General features: G+C 44.2%; 1 protein-coding gene across 7 annotated transcripts in view; it reads left to right on the forward strand.

Annotated features, from left to right (window-relative positions):
* Positions 1-27,791, forward strand: part of LOC147019510 (metabotropic glutamate receptor 8-like) — a 544,678-nt gene that overhangs the window by 232,704 nt on the left and 284,183 nt on the right. For all 7 annotated transcript variants that reach the window (XM_085894056.1, XM_085894058.1, XM_085894059.1 and 4 more), the window contains 2 exons: positions 336-1,255; positions 24,362-24,578. In XM_085894056.1, the coding sequence (XP_085750182.1) occupies positions 758-1,255; positions 24,362-24,578 (715 nt within the window). In that variant the 5' untranslated portion in view covers positions 336-757. The remainder of the gene's footprint in view (positions 1-335; positions 1,256-24,361; positions 24,579-27,791) is intronic.

Consider the following 27,791-nt stretch of genomic DNA (forward strand, 5'->3'; position numbering starts at 1 on the left):
GTTTGATGCTGATGAGAATTGACATATTCATCTCTGCATGATGAAACATACATATGGTTATTATAATCTCGCGCTCACACATTATATTATGGATGGGAATGGACACATCATATGTGGAAAAAGGGTGATTTTGTATTGCATCTCTCAGGAAGTATGCATTCCTTTCTTTTTTTGAATATCATCACATGTACAGGATTCACCGAATGGCTGAGGATGAGGCACAATGTACAAATACCTGCGACGTCACTGAGGCAGTTTCGGTTTTGATGTGGCTGTGTTCTGCACATGGTTCGACACTGGATTGTTATTGCCTGTTTTCTTTGTTCTTTTTGCAGGAGTGTTAGTACACACAAAGGAAATCAATTCGAGCCTTCTTTGAGACTACATCGCTATGCCGCTCTACCAATGAGTGTGAACCTGGTTTTGCCATTACCTACTTGGGCCATCCCGTGATACCCCGTCACACTGATTTATCATCAAGGTGCTGCACATCGTTATACCACCTGCTCTGTAATACAGATGCAACGCAACTACACCCCACCCTACTATACACCCAAACTGCCAAGCGGAACAGGCTGAGAAGAACAAATCCGTGTCCTTTGCTCATTTTGTACATGTCCCAGACATCTCTTGAAGCCAATTGACTGTTGCAGGGCATAAAGCTGCAAGCTCATGGAGAGCTCCTGGATTGTTCCATCCTACGGAGCTTGAGGCCAGTCAAAGTGTTCCACGACTTATTGCCAAAGAGGGCATTGCGATGGCCCAAACCTCGATGCGACGCCTCTCTATCTCTACGTTGATGCTGCTGCTTTGGGTGAGGTGTGCAAAGACTCAAGTCGAGGCCCACATTCTTGCACACTCTATCCGTGTCAATGGCGATATTACGCTTGGTGGGCTCTTCCCTGTACACACCAGAGGAACATCTGGATCTACTTGTGGGACTCTGAAGATGGAGAAAGGCATACATCGGCTTGAAGCTATGCTTTACACTCTGGAGCGCATCAACAGCGATCCTCGATTGCTCCCCAACATCACTCTGGGTGCACGAATCTTGGACACGTGCTCACGTGACACGTATGCACTCGAGCAGTCACTCACGTTCGTTCAGGCACTCATCGAAATGGATACTGCTGATGTGCGTTGCAACAACGGTGAATCGCCCATCTTCGCGAAGCCTGAGAAGGTGGTGGGAGTGATAGGGGCTTCCAGCAGCTCTGTTTCTGTCATGGTAGCCAACATCCTTCGCCTGTTTAAGGTGTGTGATCTTTATTTGAGTGGGACCTGAATTTGCAGAACAATTGAGGAAGTAACCTTATTTATTCATGTGCCACCTTATATGCCACATGCCTGGTATCATACCTGCATCCATATTGAATGAAACCAAAATTGAGGGTATGATTAAGTCGTACTTATCGTGTGGGTGTGAAACCACCCATCCAAGTCTTGGGTTTCATACCCACAGTCATATATGCATGGCTCCATCCTCAAACTTGAATTAAAATTTAAAACAGCATGTGAATAATTCACGAAACAAAGTGTGGAATTCCATATTATCTTCATATTCCCACTCATTTGGTTCATTGACTTTGGGGAATGCTGAACAATGTTTGGAGCTTTGGATGAAAGTGCTTACATCTAAAGAAGAAGGGAATTGGGTCATATCCCTTGACTGCTGCCTTTATTAATCTTTGTTTGCAACTTGTTTCATGATAATCTATCTCTATCCTTACATCTGTGACCTGATGCAAGGAAGTGTGTGTGTGTGTGTGTGTGTGTGTGTGTGTGTGTGTGTGTGTGTGTGTGTGTGTGTGTGTGTGTGTGTGTGTGTGTGTGTGTGTGTGTGTGTGTGTGTGTGTGTGTGTGTGTGTGTGTGTGTGTGTGTGTGTGTGTGTGTGTGTGTGTGTGTGTGTTGGGTATGCATGTTAAGGAGCTGATGAAAGAGAGACGAATCGAAAATCCACAATGATTTGTCAGGTGAAATATAATTGATTATGAAATAATTGGGAAAAGAAAATGTAGAAACAGCTGATTCATTGTTTTCTGCATAAACCTGTCATCACTTATTATGAAGGAATTCACCTTCGTGTGTTTACCAACTCGTGTTCCTCCTCGTTTCACTTACCCAAGGTCATAATTTTGACATTGCAGCCAAAGTTTACCATGAACCCATTACTGCTGGTTTTGCTTGTTTGCTGTTTCTATGCTTCAGGGTTCAAACCACATATGCTTTGCCAATTTTGGTTGTCATGCTCCAATGTCCAATTTATTCACGGATAGTCCACTTATTTCGGCTAAGGTCCTTGGCCCACAATTCCTTAGTCCGGGTTTTCCATAAATCCCTGCATTCGTTCATATACTTGGTATAGTTCAGGTGAGTCACACAGTGAATGATTTGCAATCAACCGTTGGTACAATGAAAATATGGAATGCTCCATCAGATGCAACCAGGTATCTGCTTCGATATTGTTACGGGTTTTGGGGCGAGCACGGGGTTCACAAAGGAGTTACTCCTGCTCAGACCCACCACTCGACCTCTGACCCTGAAACAGCAAGCCACGGATGACTCCATGGCCCAATGGGTTGCTAAGCAACTGCGGACACCGGTTGAAGCAATTAAATCCAGCAGGGCCTTTGCACCCACAATCGCATTAGTTTACTCTATGATTTAATTACCTTAATTGGGGAACCACACTCTGGACTCCACATCCTGTCTACTTATTACCTACGGCGAAGGGAAACTGTGGGTGGGAGTCTGCTACCTAATGTAGCAAATTGATGGGGTACAATGTCCCACCTATTTATTACATATGTGGTACCAAAGAACCAGTGAAGGAAAACAATATAATAACTGGGCAGGTTTGGAAAGTCGATATTCCGGATTTATGGAAAGGCACGTATTTACAGGCAACAAACAAGTATGTGCAGAAACAATCCAGTGGCACAAAGAAAGCAATTAACCCTCAGCATATAAAAGCCCCTTAAAAATTCTTACTTGTGCGAGAACACAAGACAGGTTCACCACAATCATTCGGGAGAAATAGAGCAGAAGAAGATATAAGCAGTGTGAGGTCGGCTTGCGCGAATCCCAAAATGGAGAGAAGGGAATGGAAGGAAGGAAGTTTGTATGTAGTTGTTACGTGTAAGGAGGTGGTGCAGCATCTGCAATGTAAGCTCGGAGGAAACAGTGTGAGGTGTGAATCAGTGCCTCGTCCTTTCGAATTAGTAGCTCTTTCGAATTGATGATAACTCTTTGTGCATCTCAAGTAGACGAATTAGTGTTTTTTAGAGAAAGAACGAAAGAAGAAAAGATTGTCTAAGTCAGTGCGGAGATACTGCTGCATGCCAAGGACCTCATTGCATTGTTTGTTCTTGGGCCTCGCCCCAGCACAGCTCATCTCAGGTCAGTGCAGCTTCATCCCAGATCAGCGCAGCTTCTCCGCATGAACAGGCAGGCACCTTTCTTCCAATGAGATCCCCATCGCACATGACCAGCAGCCCCAAACAGCTCTGGTCACTCACCTTTTATTCCTCCCAGGCCAGGTGTGGCCTTGAGGGAGAAAAGTTCATGCGAGCACCCTCCGACCCCATGTGAGGTGTGGCTTCAGGGCGTAAGGGTTGCCACATGATCTCTGACCCCACACAGGGCAACCTCATTAGCTCACGCTCACCAAATGTTCAAGGCATCAACTGCGGTGGCATTTCAAGGAAAATTCTGGAACTTTCAATTGCAGCAGTGCTGCGGTGACGTTTCTCTTTAGCGCTGGTATTGACTTGTAATGTGTGTGCTGCATGGCTTGTTGTGTATCTAATTCATGCTGTGGGAGATGTTCCGGGGGGGGGGAAGGATTGGGGGAATTCAAATGGGTTTGAGGACGGATGGGGTGGTTATGGATTTAAATGTGGTAAGGTTCTGAAACCAGAACAGGGCTCGAGAGGTGAAGGGTGAAGACTTTTAGGGAAGCACGGGGAATGGAGGTTTGGGAGCGAAAGGGTGAGGAATTGGGATGGAGGGATGGCTCGACAGGTGGACTGATGAATGGAACAATGAGTTGAAAGTGGGTCTGATGGATGGAAAGATGGAAATTACACAGAGGGAAAGAGCCCACACAACGCATCTGTTACAAAGGAATGGGACCTGACTGAGCACACATACTTATGAAATATCTCACTGAGAGTTTCTTTGTTTCTTATGTGTTTGATGTATGCAACTTCCTGGGGTCCTTCTTTCCCATAACCACAACAAAATTTTCCAACATACCACCCATGTTGTTCCTTCCTCTGTTTTCTCTTCTTCCTTTAACAACACAATAAACAACTATCTCACTGCCATCTCATGGTGACTGACAGGATGCCTATTCATATTTGTTTTTCCTGCACTCCATAATATTGAGTATCTACTTCTCACATCCACGTGTTCCACACTGCTTAATTATTGGCATGTTGTAACTTCTCTCTCCATGCTGTGTCTTGTTCGTGTAACAATGGGACACCCTGCTCCTATCACATGGCCTGGGCACATTTCACCGGGCATGGATAAATTTGTGTGACTCAGGCCAAAGATCCAACTCTGCAATGCGTTTCCTTTCCTTAAAACCTCGACCTGCGTCAAACCTTGCTGTATGTATCGTCCGGCAGCCTGCAGTGCTCTACACAGGTCAGGAGGATTATGTAGCTCATGCCGATTTGAGTACAGAGGAGTTGATGGTTTGGTAACCCTTTGCAAATGTTTATGATAATGCAAGCATTTACATCAGACGCCACAAGCAAGTTCTCTCTCTCTCTCTCTCTCTCTCTCTCTCTCTCTCTCTCTCTCTCTCTCTCTCTCTCTCTCTCTCTCTCTCTCTCTCTCTCTCTCTCTCTGCCTCTCTCTGCCTCTCTCTGCCTCTCTCTGCCTCTCTCTGCCTCTCTCTGCCTCTCTCTGCCTCTCTCTGCCTCTCTCTGCCTCTCTCTGCCTCTCTCTGCCTCTCTCTGCCTCTCTCTGCTTCTCTCTGCCTCACTCACACTCTCTCTGCCTCACTCACACTCTCTCTGCCTCACTCACACTCTCTCTGCCTCACTCACACTCTCTCTGCCTCACTCACACTCTCTCTGCCTCACTCACACTCTCTCTGCCTCACTCACACTCTCTCTGCCTCACTCACACTCTCTGCCTCACTCACACTCTCTCTCCCTCTCTCCCTCTCTCCCTCTCTCCCTCTCCCTCTCTCCCTCTCCCTCTCTCCCTCTCTCGTCTTCTCCTCTTGTCTCTTCTTTACTTCTATTCCTCTTCCTCTTTCTCCACCCTTTTTCTTTGGCATTTATTTTCTTCAGTCACACCATTCAGGGATCTATATTACCCCCATACATATTCCCCATTTCTTAAGACACTCAGCCATTACCTGTAGGGTGATTGTGTCACCCCTCCTACAGACACACACACACACACACACACACACACACACACACACACACACACACACACACACACACACACACTTGCACATGTAATTCTGACAACCCAATAGAAAAACCCTCACCCTCCTCCTCCCAACTCTGACCCATCTTTGCTCTTTCCATCACCCTTCCCCTCCCAACCCTAAGGCATCCATCCAATCCCCACACTCAAGCTTCCAACCCTCCCCCCTTCCAAAAGTTCTCAACCCCTGTCCCCAAAGCCTCAATCTCCCCCTTCTAAAGATGTACCATTTTTACTCTCACCCTCTTCCCACTCATAAAAACAAATGTACAGCACATTGAAATGGCAGAATATTTAATGCTTTCTGCTCCTTCCCCTATCATGTCATCACCGACTTCACAGAAACCCATCACAGTCGTATGTTCAACTCACAATTTTAAGAGAAAATGGTCGGAAACAAAAGAAAACCTGCAAAACCTCCCCAGTAAAGGTGCTGCTTGAGAGAACGGATTATAAAGGGTGAATGATGGAAAAGAGTATAGAAAAAAGGGTGGTTCTAAAGGGTAATCATTAGTGGTTCTCAGGGGTTCTAAAGGTTAAATTCGAAAGGGTAATTCTTGGGGGTTCCAGAGGGTACATTCTAAAGGATTCCTAAATTGGTGGCATGTAAATGCTGGGCAGTGTCAGGCGAACTGGCCAACAATAGGTGGAACTCTCACGCATGGACACGTGTGTGTGTGTGTGTGTGTGTGTGTGTGTGTGTGTGTGTGTGTGTGTGTGTGTGTGTGTGTGTGTGTGTGTGTGTGTGTGTGTGTGTGTGTGTGTGTGTGTGTGTGTGTGTGTGTGTGTGTGTGTGAGACTTCCAGGTCACAGGTCAAATATGACAATAAGTATTTATAATGACCTCAAAATCAACAAAAACAAACCATTTTCCATGCAAAAGCTGTTATGAACTGAAGTTGGCAAAGGCATACAGGTTACTTGGGGAAGCAAAGTTAGCTGGAACAGCACTCGGTAGAACGAGACCTCTGCCAGGCTGAACTGTTTACATTATGTATCCCACTGATAGGCCATATCTGCATCTGGACCATAATCAAAATCTAATCGGCTTGTTCTTATCACCAACCTAACTCAACTCATACACTAAGTTTTATCATAATCCATCCACAACTTTTTGACATACCATCTACATATCCATCCCTTTGGCTCCATCTCTCATTGGTGAAGGATCACTTCAAAAATTCTCGGATCTGAATCCAGATCCGGATCTTCACTAAAATCAAAACCAATTTGTCCTTGTCACAAACCCAACCTGTCCACCAAGTTTTGTCTGAATCCGACCATAACTTTTTGAGATATCATGCTATGTGTCGTTTTTGTTCCGATCATCTCTCAATGGTGAAGAATCACTTAAAAAATAAAAATTTCTCATGTCCGGATCCGGATCTTCACCCAAATCTTTTCAATTCGTCCTGTCACACGCCCAACCTGTCCACCAAATTTTGTCCAAATCCGTCCATAACTTTTTGAGATATCCTGCTCACAGACAGACAGGGGTGAAAACATAACCTTTGTCCACCTTTGGTCATGGAGATATATATATGTATCAGGCATTAGCCCTTCTTCAGCCAAGTCTGTCTTGCCAAACATCAGAGACTCTTCATTAGAGAGCAAGACATGTATTTTGTAATTTGGTCTTATCCCAACTCAGCTCCCCATGGCCATAACTTTGCCATTGATCTTCCCGAAATGATAGACCATGTGCGGTTGATCACGGGTCTTCAAGAATCATAAACACCTGTTGGTGAATGTAATCACCCTCTTTCCTATTCTGAAGTTGCAACACAACTGACCGTAAACCTCCATGGGTTCTTTCCATTTGTAGAATGAAAGGCATGCTGAAATCTGCAAGTGTCAGCACCAGCAATGTGGTCAAATAGGCTTTGAGACAGCTGAAAGCTTCCTGGCAGTCAGCATTCCATTAGAATATCACAGCAGCCTCCCTTTCCTTATGCCGACCCTTCACTTTTTCTTGAGGTCTCCTGATGTTAAATTGTAGAGCAGAAGAGAAGCCTTTCACCAACTTCCAGCAGTAATAACTCACAAATCCCAAGAATGTTTGAATCATCTTTGTCTCCTTTGGAAATGGCCAGTCCTTCACGGCAGCGACCAGTATGTGGTCGTGCCATGTAAGAACATCACATGTCCTAAATATCGTCTGTTCTACTGAAATAGCTGGCACTTTGATTCCCTCAGGGTCTTCAGGGTCTCTGCAACCCAAATTGCTACAGGTGATCAAAAACTTTTGTCAGTTTTTTTTCTCCATGCACCTGCAAAGTTTTAGAAACCACAAGCACGTCATCCAGATATAGTGTTACACTGAGACATCATTTTAATCCCTGATACAAAATGTCATCAATTGAAAGGGGTATTTGTATGCCAAAAGGCATGTAGTTGAACTTGAGCAATCCTATCGATGCAGAGAATGCTGGCTTGCTCTTGTTGCATTCTTCATCTTCATTTGCAGGTGTGGTACTGTGCATTCAGTTTTACTGTTGAGAGACATTTTGCCCCACTTATTAGATTCAGTGCCTCATCCATTCAGAGTAACAGGTATGTAGTGCCTTTAGAAAGTATTCACACCACTCGACTTTTGTTACATTTTGTTTTGTTACAGCCTGAATTTTAAATGGATTGAATATAAAAATTTTTTGTCACCAATATACACAAAATCCCCCATCAGACCACAGAATCTTTTGCCTCATTCTCGCAGTCTTTCACGTGCCTTTTTACAAACTCCAAGTGTGCTGTCATGTGCTTTTGTCTCAGGAGTGGCTTCTGTCTCACCACTTTTCTGGTCGAGTTTTTGCTCTGACATGCACTGTCAATGTGGGACCGTATATAGAAAGGTGTTTCTTTCTAAATCATGCCCAATCAATTGAATTGGCCACCGGTGGACTCCAATCAAATTGTAGAGAAATCTCAAGGATGATCAAAGGAGATTGGATGCACCTGAGCTCAATTTGGAGTGTAATTGCAAAGGTGTTGAATACTTATTGACAGAAGACATTTCAGCTTTTGATTTTTAATTAATTTGTAACTATTCCTAAAAACACGTTTCTCTTTGTCATGGGGTATTTTGTGTAGATCGGTGACAAATTTTTTTTTATGTTTAATCCATTTTAAACTCAGGCTGTAACACCAAAATGTGAAAAAAGTTAAAGGCTGGGAATACTTTCTGAAGGCAGTGTATATCTCATGCACAATGGCCTGCATAAATATTCACCCCCTACCAATAATGCCACATTTATATGAATTACAAATTATGTTGAAACAATTTTTCCAAATGAACTTTTTTTATTCATTACTTCTGGTTCCGGTTCTTGAGCGACGGTGGCGGTTCCTCTTCAGGGTGTCTGCCGACTTTCTCAAAGATAAGTTTTCCGGTCGTTTTTGTCGTTTTAATGTCATCTTGTTATTGCTGTGTTTAATGTGTGTTTCTCTTTTGGTCGTGTGTTGAAACTTGTGCTAATTGTTGAGTTTTCGATGTCAATTCTCTCACTCTCACACGTCTCTCCGAAAGGACTGTTTAGAACCCCTCCCCCATCGACTTTCTCAACAAACCTTTGGGAGAAGTCGTTTAATTCAAGCTTCTGGGTCTCACTATCTGCCATGATGTTTGCTGTGAAAGCCACATCTCCAACCTGGCCTCCAAAGCCAGTCGCCGACTGGGAATCCTCCATCGTGCAAAGTCCTTCCTCGGCCCTCCTGAGCTCCTGACCACATTACAAAGCTTTCATCCACAGCCTGATGGAGTACTGCTCTCCACCCCCCCCCCCCCCCTGGGCTGGTGCTCCTGCCTCTCACCTTTCTCGACTTCACACTGTGGAAACCAAGCCATTTAGGATCGTTGGCATCTCCCGCGATGAGGCTGAGTCTTTGGGCCTCTCACTCTCTCACCGCAGGCAGGTTGGTAGACTTTCTGTCTTCTACCATCTCCTCTCCGGTCTCACCCCCCCACCACCCCCGACTTGCAGCGATATATCCCCACCATATTTCTGCAGGGCGCTAAAGGTCCACCAACAACCCTCTTCTGGTAAAACGAGTAATATCACGAATCACTGCTCACCTTCACTCTTTCCTTCCTCTTTTTCCCCACCTTTGGAATAAACTCCCTCACTCTATGCCTGGTGTTGGCTTAATGGTTATGGTTGTGGGCTTTGGATCCTGGGGTCCTGAGTTCAAATCCCACTCAGCTGTTGAATTAATACCAGGTGGGGTTGACTCTGCCCATCATCCTTCTGAAGGCAGCAAAATGAGTGCCAGCTTGCTGGTATCCTGTGTCGGAGTGGCGACCCATCCAGGATTGTGTCCAATAGCCAAGTAGACTGCTTAAGGCCCAGTCACACCTTGACGTTTTAGCCAGCAATGGCAACGTATCAAAATGTATGTAAAACGCTGGCTTACGCTCAACTCTAATGTTTTTTTTTTAAGATTCGGACGTATTCATAACGAGTTGGTCGTATGCATAACATATTAGTAACGGGCACAGAACGTTTCGTTGTCTTATACATAACTTATACCAACGAATGCTTAGCCTGTTGTCAGCGTTCACAACCTATGCCCAACGATAGTCTAACTTATGCATAGCGCGCTGCAAGTATCGCCGACGATCATGTGGCATAGCCTATTAAAAGGCTGCCGCACAACGATTCAAATCATAACTGCTGGAGAAATGAAAGTGTCAACATCGCAGTCACACCTTGGCGATCTTGCCAGCGTACGCCGACCTCTGAAAAATGCGTCTAAAACGCTGGCGCACATCGAATACAGTTTGGGTAAGTTTGTTATATGTGAATAGAACGCTAAAGTACGCTATCATACGTCATAGTAAGTGGAGTATGTCTTGAAATTTTAAACGTGTTAAAAATTTTACAATGTACTTGCCGTATGCCTCACATGTTCCGCATGCGATGTGAATAAGTTGTACGCACGATATGCGATCGTTGGCACACGTCGACAAAAGTTCTTGTAAGTTACTCATAAGTCGAAACACGCCGAGGTAATGGTTAGCGTCAGTGTTCCAGACTCCCTGGTTTTATTTTTGTTTTGTTTTTTCTTCGGTATGACGGTGATGGTGACACTTTGATTTATAGTGCGGTTATAATATAATATAATTAATAGGCTGTCGCTCAACGATTTAAATCATAACCGCACGAGAAATCGAAGTGTCAACATCACCGTCATGCCGAACAAAAAAAAAAAACCAGGGAGTCTGGAACACTGACGCTAACCATTACCTCGACGTGTTTCGACTTATGATTAACTTACAAGTAACGTGTGTCGACGTGTGTCAACGATCACATAACGTGCCTCCAACTTAGGGCCAGCATAGCGGAACTTGTGAGTAGTCATACGCTGGCATAAGTCGTAAAATTTCAAGCATGCTAAAATTTGAGGACAACCGCAAAGTACAACGATGAAAGCCAGCGTACTACGACGTATGGCAGTGTTTTTCAGCGTGCTCTCAATGTTTCCAAAACTTACCCATAACGTATTCGAGGTGTGCCAGCGTTTCAGACAAATATTTCAAAAATCGGCATAAGCTGGCTAAAACGTCAAGGTGTGAATGGGCCTTTAGGCAGCACCAACGCTCTGCACAGCATATGGTCACAATCTTCACCTCCTCCTCCTCCTCCTCCTCCCACACTCTGTTCAATCCCATTCTTCCCTCCAGGCCTTCAAAATAGTTGTTCACCACCACCTCTTATCTTCCCCCATCCAAAACCTCAATCTTTTCTACCCCCGTTAATCCACCCCAAACCTAACTCCTTCAAATTCCCTGGTTTCCTTCCTCAAAGTCCCTGTAATGTCCCTGTAATGTCCATCTTGTTTACTTCATGTTCCCCACCCCATCCCTCTCCCTTCCACAGATCTCCTTATGTCTGTTTCCCACTGTTTTGTCCTTCTCTCTCCCACCCCTCTTTTCTCATGCCCCCTCAGCTGTGTGTTGTGTGTAAAGGCGCTGTCACACCTTGACGATTTAGCCAGCGTATGACTCACACGTTCCGCTACGCTGGCCATAAGTTGTAGGCACGTTATGCGATCGTTGACACACGTCGACACACGTTACTTGTAAGTTACTCATAGGTCGAAACATGTCGAGGTAATGATTAGCGTACCCGAAACTTATTTATAACCTATGAGTATCGTGTTGTAGGCACGTTATGCGATCGTTGACACACGTCGAGGCACGTTACTTGTAAGTTACTCATAGGTCGAAACACGTCGAGGTAATGCTTAGCGTACCCAAAACTTATTTCTAACCTATGAGTAACGTGCTTTGAACCGATGTGTAACGTACCTCCAACGCATATTGACGTATGTAAACGTATTTGTTTGACGTCTTCCGGACGACCACAGAACTTACTGAACGCGTTTCTAATTTACATCTATCGTATAATGGCGTATTGGCAGCGTTTAAAAAAAAAAAAAACAACAACAATGACTTCCGATATTTCGTCACGTGCCATTACGTCACGTCCGATTGCCTTTTCAGTTTGCTCATGTCTTATTCTTCGTTCCTCCTCTGTGAATATTTTCTGTTTGAGGATATAGTCACGTCGACGTCGAAACTTAAAAGCAAATGTCCGAATATATTTTCAAATTCGTGATAGACTAAAAAAATAATAATAATAATAATAAAAAAACAACAACAACTTCAGATATTTTGTCACGTGCCTTCACGGAGCCAAGGAGAAAAACAGAAAATGCGCCTTGACGGAGAAAATAAGTTTCGGGTATGCTAAACATTACCTCGACGTGTTTCGACTTACGAGTAACTTACAAGGAACTTGTGTCGACGTGTGTCAACGATCGCATATCGTGCCTACAACGTATTCCCAGCGTAGCGGAACGTGTGAGCCATACGGCGAGTACGTCGTAAAATTTTCAGCATGCTTGAAATTTCACGACGTACGAGACGTACCACGAAATATGACAGCGTACTTCATCGTTTTTCAGCGTGCTCTTAACATATACACAACTTACCCATAACGTATTTGACGTGTGCCAGCTTGGTTCGGCAAATTTTTCATAGGTCGGCATACGCTGGCTGAATCGTCAAGGTGTGACTGCGTGGTTGACACTTCCAATTCTCAGGCGGTTATGATTTAAATCGGCGTGCGGCAGGTTTTTAACAGGCTACGCCACGTGAGCGTCGGCGATACGTGCAGCGCGTTATGCCTAAGTTAAACTATCGTTGGGCAGAGGTTGTGAACGCCGACAACAGGCTAAGCATTCGTTGGTATAAGTTATGTATAAGACAACGAAACGTTCTGTGCCCGTTACTAATATGTTATGCATACGACCAACACGTTATGAATACGACCAAAACTTTAAGAAAAAAAAAAACATCAAAATTTCAGCGTACGCCAACGTTTTACATACATTTTTATACGTTGCCATTCCTGGCCAAATCGTCAAGGTGTGACAGCGCCTTTCGCTCTCATACGAGCCTCGACAATGTATACAAAAAATAAATTCATGTGGGGTCTCCTTGAGGCCTCCCCTTCTTCCCGTTTGTGTGCGCGATTGTGTTTATTTTATTTTCTCCTTATTACCATCAGTTTTTATTTTCTCCACTTTTCCCTCCACCCTCCTTCTCCCGCTCAACTATACCCCCTGTTTCATGTCTTAAAATATATTTTTAAATGCAACAAAAAAAAACTTTTCCCTCCTCACATTATACCCCACGTTCGTCGACCCATATTCACCATACACCTTCACGATTATTTCTTCAATTTTTTTTTTCAATTTTTTTTTCCCATCCCAAAGTTGCCCCCCCCCACCCTCACATCCACAAAGCTGCCTCCTTCCCCTCCCCTCTCTCTTCCATCTCATCACTCCACCTCTTCCAATCTTCAACTGTCCTCTGCCCCCTCTCTTATTTCTCCCCAATGTATATCAACCCATCGCCAGCGAGCCTTTTCTCCTCCTCATCCGGCCCTCTCCCCTAGCTCTTCCGCAATCCCCCACGCTCTTACAACAATTCTCCTTACCTCTCCCACTCCTCCCTCGTCATACCCCCTCCCCTCCCCCCTCCCTCTTCATTAACAGTGTGGATCTCAAACATCTGGGGCTGTCGCTCAAACCTGACAGATCTTTCCATCCAGGTTTTCACTGAAAAACCAGACGTAATCTGCTCAACAGAAACTTTACTCCTTCAAGACATCTCTGACTCCCTCGTATCTCTCCATGGTTATTCCCTCCTCCGGTATGACAGACCCAAACCTCGTCCTGGCAGCGGAGTTTCTGTCTTCATCAAAGACTCACCCTCCATGCACTGCCCTCACTCCCCCACACCCCCATAAATACCTCTGGCTATGGCTTCCACTCCACTCCCAACTCATGTTTATATGTGTGTTGTTCCTTCTACCAAACAGTGATGACTCCATTTACATCTCGCTTTCTGAAAACATGGACCAAATTCTATCCTCCAAACCTCTTCCTCTCTCTTCCTCTCTCTTCCTCTCTCTTCCTCTCTCTTCCTCTATTTCCTCTCTCTTCCTCTATCTTCCTCTATCTTACTCTCTCTTCCTCTCTCTTCCTCTCTCTTCCTCTCTCTCCCTCTCTCTCTCCCTCTCTCTCCCTCTCTCTTCCTCTCTCTTCCTCTCTCTTCCTCTCTCTTCCTCTATCTTATTCTCTCTTCCTCTCTTTTCCTCTCTCTTTCTCTTTTTTCCTCTCTCTTCCTCTCTCTTCCTCTCTCTCCCTCTATCTCCCTCTATCTTCCTCTCTCTTCCTCTCTCTTTCTCTCCCTCCCTCTCTCTCCCTCTCTCTCTCCCTCTCTCTTCCTCTCTCTTCCTCTCCCTTCCTCTCTCTTCCTCTCTCTTCCTCTCTCTCTTCCTCTCTCTCTTCCTCTCTTCCTCTCTCTTCCTCTCTCTTCCTCTCTTCCTCTCTCTTCCTCTCTCTTCCTCTCTCTTCCTCTATCTTCCTCTCTCTCTTCCTCTCTCTTCCTCTCTCTTCCTCTCTCTTCCTCTCTCTCTCTCTCTCTCTCTCTCTCTCTCTCTCTCTCTCTCTCTCTCTCTCTCTCTCTCTCTCTCTCTCTCTCTCTCTCTCTCTTTCTCTCTCTTCCTCTCTCTTCCTCATATGTGGTGACTTGAATTGTCATCATGCCAGTTGGCTGGGTGTGGGTACCTTTCTCACCTGCCATGGCACTTCAGCAAAAAACTTCTGCAACTCATTAGGACTGATACAATCTGTCAACTTCCCAACCCTGATCTCAACCAATGGTACTCCCTCTCTTCTGGATCTGACTTTGACAAATTTCACTGAAAATATCTGCTGTTCTTCCTTCGCTCCAATTGGTTCTTCTGACCACGTGTTATTCAAAGTAGACATCTCTGGCTGTTATTGGAGAACCACGTCAGTGCCGTCGAGTCTGGCATTTCACTCAGGCTGGCTGGCAGGGACTTGAAGCAGCCATCAAACTTCTAGACTGGTCTCCTATCTCGGCTTTCTCCAACATCAACTCATCCTGGGAATTCTTTCAAAGAAAGTTGCTCTCTCCCTCATGCACAGATTTATCCCAGCACGTCTTCAGTTGGCCTACCCTTCCTCCCACCCATGGTACACTGAAGCTTGTGCCGAGGCAGTTGTCCTGAAACAACTTGCCTTCACCTTATGGAAGGCAAAACCAGCTGAGGGTAATCTCAGTTCCTTCCTTAAAGCTTGGAACAAGTGTGTGTCCACCCTCAGGAGAGCCAGAAAACAACATCTTTCTAATCTCAAGTCTGAACTCTAAAACCTCTCTCCCTCCTCCAAATCCTAGTGGCATCTATATCAGTCTGCATCTGGTGAATGTTCTCCCTCCATCACCTCCCTTACCTCTAATGGCCGCACAACTGACACTGCACGTGAAAAGGCTGAATGCCTAAAGTCTGTTTGCTTCTACATCTTGTGTCCCAAACCCATCGCATCGCTTTCTGTACCGACCTTCCCCAGTCACACCCAGCTGTCCCTGAACTCTGTATCTTTTTCTCCTGACAAGGTGGAGAGCTTGCTGTCAAACCTCAACTCAGATTCTGCAAACGGTCCAGACAGTATCAGCCCTCGTTTCTGAAAAATCTGTTCCTCTGCCCTTGCTCACCCTCTCTCTGTTCTATTCACCCGCTCATTTGCTCAAGGTCATCTGTCATCTGCTTGGAAATCAGCAAACATCACTGCCCTGCATAAAAAAGGTGCAAAAACAGATCCCTGCAACTACAGACCAATCAGCCTTCTCCCAATCATCAGCAAGGTTATGGAATCCATCCTCACTTCAGACATGAAATCCTTCCTCTTCACCAATGGCTTTTTTTTAATCAATTTGGTTTCAGACCAGATCACTTTACCCTGGATATGCTGCTTCTGCTCTCCCAAAAATGGATTGAAATGCAAAGTCCTTCCTTGGCACACCTGAGCTCCTGACCACAAACAAAGCTTTTGTCCGCTGCCTGATGGAGTACTGCTCTCCCCTCTGGGCTGGTGCTTCTGCCTCTCACCTTTACCTTTCTCGGCTTCACGTTGTGGAAATGAAGGCATTTAGGATCATTGGTTTCTCCCGAGAGGAGTCTGAGTCTTTGGGTCTCTCAGTCTCTCACTGCAGACAGGTCGGTGGTCTTTCTGTCTTCTACCGTCTCCTCTCCGGCCTCACCCTCCCCCCATGCTCTGTCTGCGATATGTCCCCCCTACCCCCCCCCCCTCCATCACCCCCACATATTTCCACAGGGTGCTCAAGGTCTGCCAACAAGCCAACAACCCCCTCCTGGTAAACCGACCAAAATCGAGAATTACTGCTCACCTACACTCCTTCATTCCTCCTTTTTCCCTGTCTTTGGAACAAACTCCCACACTCTCTTCAATTCCGTTCTTTCCTCCATGTCTTAAAAACAGCTATTCACCACCATCTCTTATCTTTCCCCGTCCAAAACCATGATCTTTTCTACCCCCGTTAATCCATCCCAAACCCACCTCCTTCAAATTCCCTGCTTTCCTTACTGGACGTCCCTGTAGTGTAAGGACCTGAAAGTCCCTGTCTTGTCCATTTGTTTACCCTGGTGTACCCTGCCCCATCCCTCTCTCTTACACAGATCTCCTAATGTCTCTGTTCCCCACTGTTTTCTCCTTCCCTCTCCCACCCCTCTTGTCTCCTGCTCCCTTTGTTGTATCTTCTGTGTGTTAGCTCTCATACGATCCTCGACTTTGCATACAAAAAAATGGAAAAATAACGGATGAGATCACATGAAATACCTTTATAGTTGAAGGAGGTTTACATGTGAGGAATACCTGTAAAACACATGTACAAATCAAAATTCACTGGTTCTATAATTATTTCGCCACTTCAGTCAGTACTTGGTTGAAGCACCTTTTGTAGCAATGACTGCTGCGAGTCTTTTTGGGTTAGGTCTCTCCCAGCTTTGCACAGTGAGATCGTGAAATCTTTGCCCATTCTTCACTTGAAAATTTGCTCTGGTTCTGCCAAGTTTGATGAGGATCGTCAATGGATTGCAATCTTCAAGTCTTTCCGTAAATGTTCAATGAGGTTCAAGTTACTTTGGGTAACTCAAGAACATTTTTCTTATTATTATTATTCAGCCACTCCAGTGTGGCTTTAGATTTGTGCTTCTGATCATTGTCCTGCTGAAATGTGAATCTCCTTCCCAGTTTCAGATTCGTGGCTGAATGAAGCAGGTTTTCATCAAGGATCTCCTGCAGTTTGCATCGTTCATTGTCCCTGCTATCGTGCCAGGCTTGCCAGTCCCTGCTGATGACGAGCAGTCCCATTACATGATGCTGCCACCACCATGCTTGATAGTCGGGATGGTGTTGACTGGGTGATGTGCAGTGTTTGGCTTGCACCAGACGTAACGCTTTGAATTCAGACCAAAAAGTTTTTTTTTAATTTTTGGCTTGGCTGAACACAAAACATTTCTCCACATGCCTGCAGTATCATAAAGATGTTTTTTTTGGAAACTCCGTGCAAGCTTTTAGATTTGTCATTTTCAGTAATGGCTTCTTTGTTGCCACCGATTCATGGAGACGAGCTTTGTGAAGGGAACGGGATATTGTTGATTGGTGAACAGTGACATCTCAAACTAATTTCCTGCTTGCCTGGCTGCTGAGTTTGGATTGGGTAGGCTCTCGGTGGTATGATACATCTTCCACTTCATAATGATGGATTTCACCTTACTCAAAGGGATGGATAATGAGTGATTTTGAAATCATCCTATAACCCTCTCCTGAACAGTCCTTCTCCATTATTTTAAGTCTGACTTCTTTGGAAAGCGAACATGAACTTCGTGTTTGCCTTATTGGTTAACCAAGTGAGTTTCAGCTTAAAACTTCTTGGTGATAAGTGGGGGGATTAATTGTTGAGTTAAACCACTGATTTCATACAGGTGAAACCTATTACACTGTTTTATAAACTTTCAAACAAATAATTTGCTCCTGAAGTCATTTCGGGTTAATTCGGTAAAGGCTTTGAATATTTGTGCAATTAAGAATCATCTGATTTTTCCATGTAAATCAAACTTATTCACATTTTGTCTGCATTTTTCCAGCTTTATCACTTTGGAGTTGTTTGTAAAGACTATTTATTAAGTTTGATTTGAAAGCGTCTTGAAATAAGCTCAGGTGGCATCAAAATGCGAGAACTTTGGAGGGGGAGTGAATACTTTTTCAGGTCAATGTAGTTCAGTGATTCAACAGGCGATAATTAATTGTCTTCCAGAACCATCTCTTCATTAATATCTGCTCGCCATCCCAAAGTCCAGACTGGTTGTCAAACTGGCCAAAAACGATATCGTACTACATAGCATGATATTTCAAAAATGTATTGGGCCCGATATGTTCTTGTGGATCAAGCAATATTTGGCAGAGGTATGCGCTCCACCCGGTGCCCTTTTAGTTGTTCACTGTGGTTATCATGGCTCTCATTGCGAAGAGAGGTATTCCATGATGATTCCTTAATAACAAAGAAATAGTTTCACTCATACTCTTCATCACTGTTTTTTTGGGTGCGGGTTGATGTAACGAATACCACCACCACTACCCCCGCCCCAGACTCAGATATAGACCATTTCATGATCAGCCCCTGCAAATGAATAGGTTGTACCTGTTTAAAAGAATGTTGTTCCATCTACGATGGGCACCTGTCTGTATGGTCTTGTTGTTGCAACAAAGCTTGGCACTTCCTTAAACAGATGTTTTACATCTCCAAATACTGTACACAGATATTATACCTCAATGTGTTACCATTTGCCCCCCAGCCCCTTAAATTAGAACCTCGATCATTTTCATTGCCTCGCTCTTAATCGTGCGTGTCCGGCCATGAAGTGGTCTTAAATTATTGTTACCTGGGAGCCAGTATCTGATAAGGTATTGCACAATACCCCTCAACCTGTACGAAGGCCTCGTTACTCGAAAGTACAACCCTTGAACTTGAATTTCTTCCTTTCATCACCACGCTTCCAAATGAATTCATTTGATTGACCTTTTGTGGTTCCTTCTCGCAAAATTTCTGTGGCTCATGGATTTCACTTGATCTGCAGCCCTTTTTCGTTTAAAAGAAGCCCAAATGTTGATTGCTCTGTGACAACCACACCTCTTGCTCGAAAGACACCATCTGTTAGCATCCCCTCCTACTCGTGGGAATGCCCCTTTCATGCACACCTGAAGCATCTATTTTCCAGACCCCTTCTCAATGCAAGCTGATTATATCTTAGAGGTTCTATCCATTCCTTTTGTCTGTCCCAAAATGCCCTGGCTTCTGCCTCCATTCTCCAGGACCTTTTGCTGGGTGTGGGGGGGGGGGGGGGCAAGACTTAACCTCCCACGCATTCCATTCTTATTCTCAAACTACACAACCTGCTGCTTTATCACTCTATCCAGGTTGCTCACCAGATTACTGAGCAATACCACCTAATGGCTCTTGTTCCATTGCACCACCTGCTTATATCCCTTTCCACTTAAACTCCATACCTGGGTGTTGCGATTTTCTATTAGTGTTCCGTTCCCCAGATGACTGAAATAACTCCCCGTTTGGCTGCCCCATTTGTTTAATTTAGCTGGCAGCCAGCTTTGCTGTTCTAGCTGCGATTCCTCCTGCTCTTTATCCAATTTTGCATTCGCCTTCAAAAATCTTCAAAATCATTCAATTGACATCGTTTGAAGGTCCATTTCTTCTGAGCTTTGATTGACATACTCGCGTCACACCTCTTGTCTTACAAGTCATGAACGTGTAAGTGTCACATCCTGGTTGTCTAACTACCACGATTACTTCTTTAATGGCTTCAGTTAATTCCAAACTGTTGTGGGTTCGGCCGAGGGGAAATTTTGGGCCAAATCTTTCACGAACTGGATGACCAAGCCTGACATTTTGCATGACCTTATTTTGTCAAGAATTTGGAATTTTAGCAAGTGTTTCCACAACCATGATTCACTGCTTTGCCTTTGTCTTCAAAAACTAAATTAACACATTATTTCTGTTGTGAACAACAAATATAGGAAACTTTACAAAAGCAGTCACAACTGTTTTACTGCGGGTAGTCGTGAGCAGATAAGCAGTTGGTTGAGAAGCAGATCGGCGAATGTGATCACTTTGGTTATGATCCCACCGTGTGCCTTTCCACATCACATTTAAGGAAAGTGTGGACTCAGCTAGAAAACAAACAAACGGCCTGACAATTGAACTGCCAATTCAAAATAAAAACAACCCAACAATGAAATGTGTCTGGTTTGAATAAAATGGCAAATAAATTTTTTTAAAATAGGACCATGGACCTGCAGCTTATCCGTGCCCTGGCCTAATGTTGAAACCTAAATTTAGTAGCAATCGACTGGTGGATCTGGAGAAGAAGATTTTTGAAGAAATGTACTAAGTCGGTCATTTTGACCAACTTCAAGTCACGTGACCGGAATGAGATTTGCAATCCCCGTCACCAGTCAGGAGTGGAACCTTGCTGCCAAGTTTCAGCCGGATCGGCCTGGCGGTTTGGCCGGAGAAGTCGAAATAGGAGACTGACAGACGGACGCTGCACGATGACAAAACCTTTTCTGAAATTCCAATTCCAGATAAGCTAAAAAGAGGAAAAACTGTTGATAGGAAGCAACAGATAAAGTTTATGGAAGAGTGAAAAAGAGGAAAATGTGAGGGTAGGGTCGTGCTTTGAAACAGATGACCAGGTTCTTTGAAAAACTCAGAGAAGGAGAAATGATGAAAATTGGACAGATTGGCATTTAGCATGCCAGTTATATCTTTAACTTGAGCATAGCAGGGGAGGATGGGCTAACTAGGCCAAGTAGATTCAGCTGTTTTATGTTAAAAAAAAAAGTTTTGAGCTGTAATCATCGAGAAAAGACGGATTGTTAAACCTGCAATATTTAAACCATTTGACAAATGCCAGAATGTTTTACCAATTAAGGTGAAAATGAGGTGATGAAATATGGGAGAAGATGTTAAGCCAGAGATGTACTTTTCAATGCTCTTAAAAAATACTACATTTCATTGAAGATATCTGTGTTCACAATATTCGTAGAGACTACACAATGATTAAACACTTTGTATGTGGTCAATGGGGGCAGTGTCTGACACGATGGTGTAGATGACGTGTCGAGCTCCTGAACTTTGGAATGTATGAAATAAATCGGACATTGATTGATTGATTGATTGGAGTCAAAAAGGAGACTCGGCATTTTGGGGTTGGTGGTCGCAGGAGACTCAGTGTCGAATGAAGAACTCGTCTCGTTCTTCAAGACGGGTGTCGATCTGCATGAGCAGACAGGTAAAACGATGGACAAAATCAACAGGACGCTGATCGAGGTATGCTGACCGCTGTGAGAAGAGAGAAGTGGACGTTTTGGAGGTTAACCCCTAGTCGGAGGAAAAGAGCAAAAAGAGTCGGCGAGTTATCACCTGCACCCTGGGTTATTTTGCTCCGCCAAAAGGTTAATAGCTGAAACATTAGCTTATCCTTGCTTCCCACAACAGTTGAGCATCCCGCATTCAACATTCTGTTGATTTAATCCATTCTTATATCTCATTGACACTAGCCTTCACCAGGAAGATTAGTTATTGGTGCTACCTGAACTGTCTAATCTACTTCACGGGCAAGGCATGGTGTCGGAGTACACCACCCTTGGATGGACATTGAGCTGGATGCAATCTGCTAAAATTGATTGCTGGTGGACATTGAAGACCTCTTGATGAGTAGGCTAGTTATCATTGGCACCCTGGCCAACTTCTAAATTCCTGCCCTATTACCAAGCACCGAGAGGAGGACATTGGCACCACTGACTTGATTTTCCCATTGGAAGCACCAACATGGATCCCCGACAAGGTGCTATGCCATGGGACAGACGGTTATAAATTTGGACAGCATATTTTGAAAATATCTGGCAAACATGATGCAAGTAGGATGGGATACTATGTGCCATTGAGTGTATGACGAAGTAGGATCCATTCAAATTTGAGTGTTCCAAGGCTGAGAAAAGGAAGGAACGTAAGAGCTGAGAGACAGCTAAGACATGAATGAGGAAGGGGACAAAATGGTTACACATAGATCTGGAAAATACACAGGGTTTGACGATAAAGAGATATGTCATCTTGTGAACATTAAGTACTGCTGATGAATATATCATCACTGGTTTGCTATTTCGTTTTCTTCTTCTGTTGCACCTCGTGCTGTTATGGTCCTTTTGTTCCATACTCACATCTCTCAGTCATATGTATTCAAGCGATGTAACATTCTTCCAGTCATTCAAGATGTTCTCCTGTGCCAACCTAACCAATGAGCATTTCTCTTTTTGCTAAACCTCTGTTTGCCTGTGATTCTATCTACTATAACAATGATGTTTTTGTTTGTAAGTCCATTGTCTACCTCCACAACTGAAGGTGGGAGGTGGATGGGGGTTATGTTTTCACCCCTGTCTGTTTGGCTGTTTTTCTGTGAGTATGATATCTCAAGAAGTTATTGACAGATTCAGACAAAAATTGGTAAACGGGTTGGGTTGTGTGACAAAGAGCAATTGATCCGATTTTGGTGAAGATCCAGATCTGGATCCAGATTAGAGAAGTTGTTAAAAATATTTTTTAAGTGATTCTTCACCATTGAGATATGTCAGGTCAGGTTCGATCTGTGACCTGCTACAGGTACCATGTAAACCTGTACTAACCTGTTCCATGGTCGGGTTGTCGGCGACTAAACCGTCTCCCCCACCAGGTTTTATGCTGAAGAGGGTGTTTGGATATGGACACCCAGCAGGATTAAAAACAAAACCTGCCAAAGGGCAGAGGAGCTCCTTGTGAGCCAACGGCCATCCATATCTAGTGCCCATCTGTGTCTGTGGACGTCCTCCTGCAGTTGGGTCACTTCTTTTTAGGAGGTTGGTGGCAGGATTTGCACTCCGGCCACCGTAAAACCCTTCATTCCGCAAAACGCAAAAACGCAAAAAAATCCGAAAACCCACTCCGTGCGAGTACCTCCTGTGCAGCTTCCCTTCGCAGGGCAGCTCACCGGATGACGGGATTGGGGCAAAGCCTTCGGGACCCCCAATCTTTGATGATAGGAGGGAAACCACGGGGTAACATCCCTGGGTCAGATTGCGGGAGAGTGTGTCGGAGTGGAGCTGAGGTGTCGTCCACCAGACGGCGGTCTCCTTGGGTTAACCTGAGGCGGTCCCTTCGGGTGGGTGCCTGGAATGTCCTATAAACAGGTTGACCATCATCTCAAGGAGATGGGGATGGGCCTGGCATCTGCCTGGGGGATGGCCAGACAGAGGCCCCTGGAGTACCGGCGGAAAGTGGACGCAGCGACGCGCTGTTCTGGCACATGCTCCCATACCTGACCTGAGATATTGGGCCAAAAAGTTGTGGACGGATTATGACAAAACTAGGTGGATTAGTTCGTTATGCCTGGTGTTGGCTTAATGGTAGGAGTGGTGGGCTTGGGATCCTAGGATCCTAAGTTCAAATCCCACTCGGCTGTTGAATTTATACCAGGTGGGGTTGACTCTGCCTGTCATCCTTCCAAGGTCGGCAAAATGAGTATCAGCTTGCTGGTATACTGTGTCGGAGTGGTGACCCATCCAGGATTGTGCCCAATAGCCAAGGAGACTGCTTAAGCTGCACTAACGCTCTGCACAGAGTCGGGTCCCGATGGAATGAGTTAGTGAGGTGACAACAAGCTGATTTTATTTTGGTTCAGGTCTGAATCCAGATCCGGCCTATCAGTGGGATAAAAAATGTGAACTGTTCGGCGTGGTGGAGGTATGTGCTCAACCGAGTGCTATACTAATCTTGTTGAGTTTCTATCCTCTGTCTTACTCCCATTACGTGTGTGCTTTTTTTATTTTTTTACTAAATCTCAAGTTGTGAGTTGATATTTATTTGTGAAAAAGAGCCATGTTGGGGGGAGGGTCGGGAGACTGGTTGTGGAGTGAGGATAAAATGTAATTTGAGAATATGAAGTGAAGAGAGAGAGGCTCAGGGGTAAATGTGGAGGAAATAAAGGAAGGTCATGGAAGTCACAGCGGATAAAAGGAGTGAGTAATGGGAAAGCAGTTGGGAGGAAATTAAAGTAACGAGATGGGTGGAAATTGAGATATATATGCGACATAAAATATTATTGTGGGAAGGGTGGGTCACAATTTCACCATTTTGCAAATATAAGTTTCTATGTCCCCTCACATATCTGATCAGCATGACACTGATTGATAATACTTACATTTTAGCATCTCAATGAAATGGTGTGAATGCAGAGTGTACAAGAGGAAATCTGTGCCATTGAATGAGACATGCTCATAAACAGAGCTTGGATTGTGGATTAAATTTCCAATAATCTTGTTTTGGGAGATTGTGAGGATTCAATTTTGTCTTTCAGAGGTTAAGGAAGCAGAACAAGCACTGACACATCTTGCTTTGACTTCCAGATTCCCCAGATCAGTTATGCCTCCACCGCGCCAGAGCTCAGCGACAACACCCGCTATGACTTTTTCTCACGAGTCGTGCCACCGGACTCGTACCAGGCTCAAGCAATGGTGGACATCATCAAAGTTCTGGGCTGGAATTACGTGAGCACTGTGGCGTCTGATGACAACTATGGTGAGAGCGGCATCGAGGTGTTCACCCAGATATCCCGTGAGGCTGGTGAGTTTCCTCTGTGTGCAGAAAGATGTTATTGTGAATGAAATGCCATTATGATTGGAATATTTGAATACGAGTTCCCTTTCAAGGAACCTCAATGCAGGAGGAGGTTATTAGGCCCAGCAAACATACACTGTGGTTGCCAACCTATTGTCATTTGTCCATGCTCTATCCCTTTTAAATGCTGAGCATCAAGCAAGAAAGCAGCGTGTACCATTTTTTAAATCTTCGCTGTGACTCTCCATTGTCGGATTCGAACCCTCAGCCTTCCAGTCTCAGAGAGGATGCTCGAACCATTACACCATCGAGTTTGGTTTCCGTTGAACATCTGTCACTCCAGCTAAATTGTTTTTTTGAGGCATGAAACTGGATAATGTTATACTTTATTGCTTAAAAATGGACAGGATGAAACAGATATGGTGAGATCATCCTGACATGTTCATTTAGAAGTCAAGCTCAATGTGCCCTTGTGACTATAAACCCTCGTTTTGTCAATAAGGTAAGGGTTGCTTTCACAGTATTGATTACTTAGTTCGTACATATTCCCAGCAGTACTCGTTGGTGTCTCCTGAAAGATCTTGTAAACTGGCTAAAATGCAAGCTGAACAACAAATGCATCGGATTATGCTGAGGATGATTGATATGTGAGGTTTGTGGAATGGCAGGTACCTCTGGAGTCTAGAGTAAGGGAAGTGGAATCTTGTTGATACCTGAAACCAGATTAGAATGGTTTTCAAGACTGCTCCGAATGTGGCACGCTTGTACAAACGAACGTCCACCTTGATGTCCCAAGAGATGCTGTGTCCTGCAGTTTTTGAGGTCATGTTTAGGGACAGAAGAGCTTTGCTTTCTTAAAGTTACCTTGACGGGAGTAAGGTCATGTTTTTTCAAAAATGTGCAACTGCTATTATGAATCACTGCAGCAATATCTTACACAATGATGAGTCGTGTTATTGTTACAATATATCAAAACAACTTGATAAAGAAAAGGAATTGTATTACAGTATATTTCCCTTTGTGGCTTCATATTCTTCTTCCTCCAATATGAAGAATGATAATATCAAAAAAATTCTGTTTCAAGGACCCTCAATGCAGGACGAGGCCATTAGGCCCATCAAATCTGTGCAATAGTTGCCAACCTTTGGTTATTTGTCCATGCTCTATCCTTTTAAGTGCTGAGTATCAAGTAAGGAAGCAGCACATACCATTTTTTAAGCATGAAGACGCCAGGATTTGAACGACCATTCTCCCAGATTTGAGGAAGATGCTTTAACCATAAGATCACTGAGTCTGGGAGTATTAAATAAATAAAATAAAAATTATTATTATTCTTATAATGAAGCCTGGTGTTGGCTTAATGGTTAGGTTTGCAGGCTTGCGATCCTAAGGTCCTGAGTCCAAATCCTACTCGGCTGTTGAATTAATACCAGGTGGGGTTCACTCAGCCTGTCATCCTTCTGAGGTCGGCAAAATGAGTACCCTTGTACTGGTAATAGGGACACTGCATCAGCGGCATAGCCGCATCCCTAACCAGTGATGCAACCAGCTTGCTGGGATGATTGAGCCACTCGAGTAGTGGTGACCCATCCTGGATTGTGCCCAATAGCCCAGGAGACTGCTTTGTCTGCACCGACGCTCTGTACAGAGGATGGTCCCATTGGATGAATGGATTATTATAACTCGGAGGGGCCGAAGGGGAGTAGGGGGGTGGTTGTGTTATTATCTTTACCATTATTAATGCCACAGCAGAGTACTTTCCTGACTGGTGATATTGTTCCAAGTGTGCAACATGTTCTTCTGACACATCCCTTTATTTGGCCGGTGCATAGGCAAGAGACCGCTGCCTTGATCGCTCCCAAAAACAAAAATATCCTGGATTATGTACATGAAGTGAAAACATGCGTACTGCTCATGTGCATATACAGTATAATACATTGGAGTCATGCAGTGGCCTGCAATAATATTCACCCCCCCCCCCTCTGAGATTTTCACATTTTGATGCCACCTGAGCTTATTTCAAGATGCTTTTAATCAATCTTCATATATCGAGTCTTCACAAACGACTCCAAAGTGATGAAGTGAAAGAAATGCAGGTAAAATGTGACTAAGTTTGATGAACAGAGAAGATCAGATGATTCTCAGTTGCATAAGGATTCAAACCCTTTGCCAAATTAACCCTCAATCACTTCAGGCGTAAATTATTTGTTTGAAAAGTTACAAAATAAGTGTAATAGGTTTCACTTGTATGTAATCAGTGGTTTAACTTAAAAATTCATCTACCCAACTTATCTAAGGGGTTTTAAGGTGCAATTCACTTGGTCAACCAACAAAGTAAACATGAAGACCAAGGAGCTTTCCAAAGAAGTCAGACATAAAGTGGTGGAGAAGCACCGTTCAGGAGAGGGTTATAAGAAGATTTCAGTCACTCATTATCCCTTTGAGTATGGTGAAATCCATAATTAAGAAGTGGAAGATGTATCTTACTATCCAGATCAGGTCACCCATCCAAACTCAGCAGCTGGACAAGCAGGAAACTCGTTCACGATATCACTGTCAATCCAACAATGACTTTGAAAGATCTGCAAGGTTCCATGTCTAAGATGAGGGTCAATGTTCATGAATCATCAATATCCTGTTCCCTTCACAAAGCTGGCCTCCATGGACAGGTGCCACAAAAGAAGCCATTACTGAAAAAGACACATCTAAAAGCTTGTATGGAGTTTCCAAAAAAGCATCTTAATGATACTGCATGAATATGGAGAAATGTTTTGTGGTCACACGAGACAAAAATTGAACTTTTTGGTCTAAATTCAGTGTTATGTCTGGCACAAGACGAACACTGCACATCACCCAGTCAACACCATCCCTGCTGTCAAGCATGTTTGTGGCAGCATCATGTTATGGAGCTGCTTTTCATTAGCAGGGACTGACGAACTTGTCGTGATGGACGGTGAAAAGTCCAGGGGAATCCTTGATGAAAACCTGCTTAATTCGGCCATGAATCTGAAACTTGGTAGGAGATTCACATTTCAGCAAGACAATGATCCAAAGCACAAAGCTAAAGCCACACTGGAGTTGCTGAATAATAAGAAAATAAATGTTCTTGAGTGGCCCAGTCACTGTCCTGACTTGAACCCAATTGAACATTGATGGTGAGACTTGAAAGATTGCAGTCCATCGATGATCCCCATGGAACTTGGCAGAACTAAAGCAATT

Source organism: Eptatretus burgeri, chromosome 9, assembly GCF_056783735.1.
Source record: "Eptatretus burgeri isolate ZD-2024b chromosome 9, Ebu_testis_v1, whole genome shotgun sequence".
Taxonomy (NCBI): Eukaryota; Metazoa; Chordata; class Myxini; order Myxiniformes; family Myxinidae; genus Eptatretus; species Eptatretus burgeri.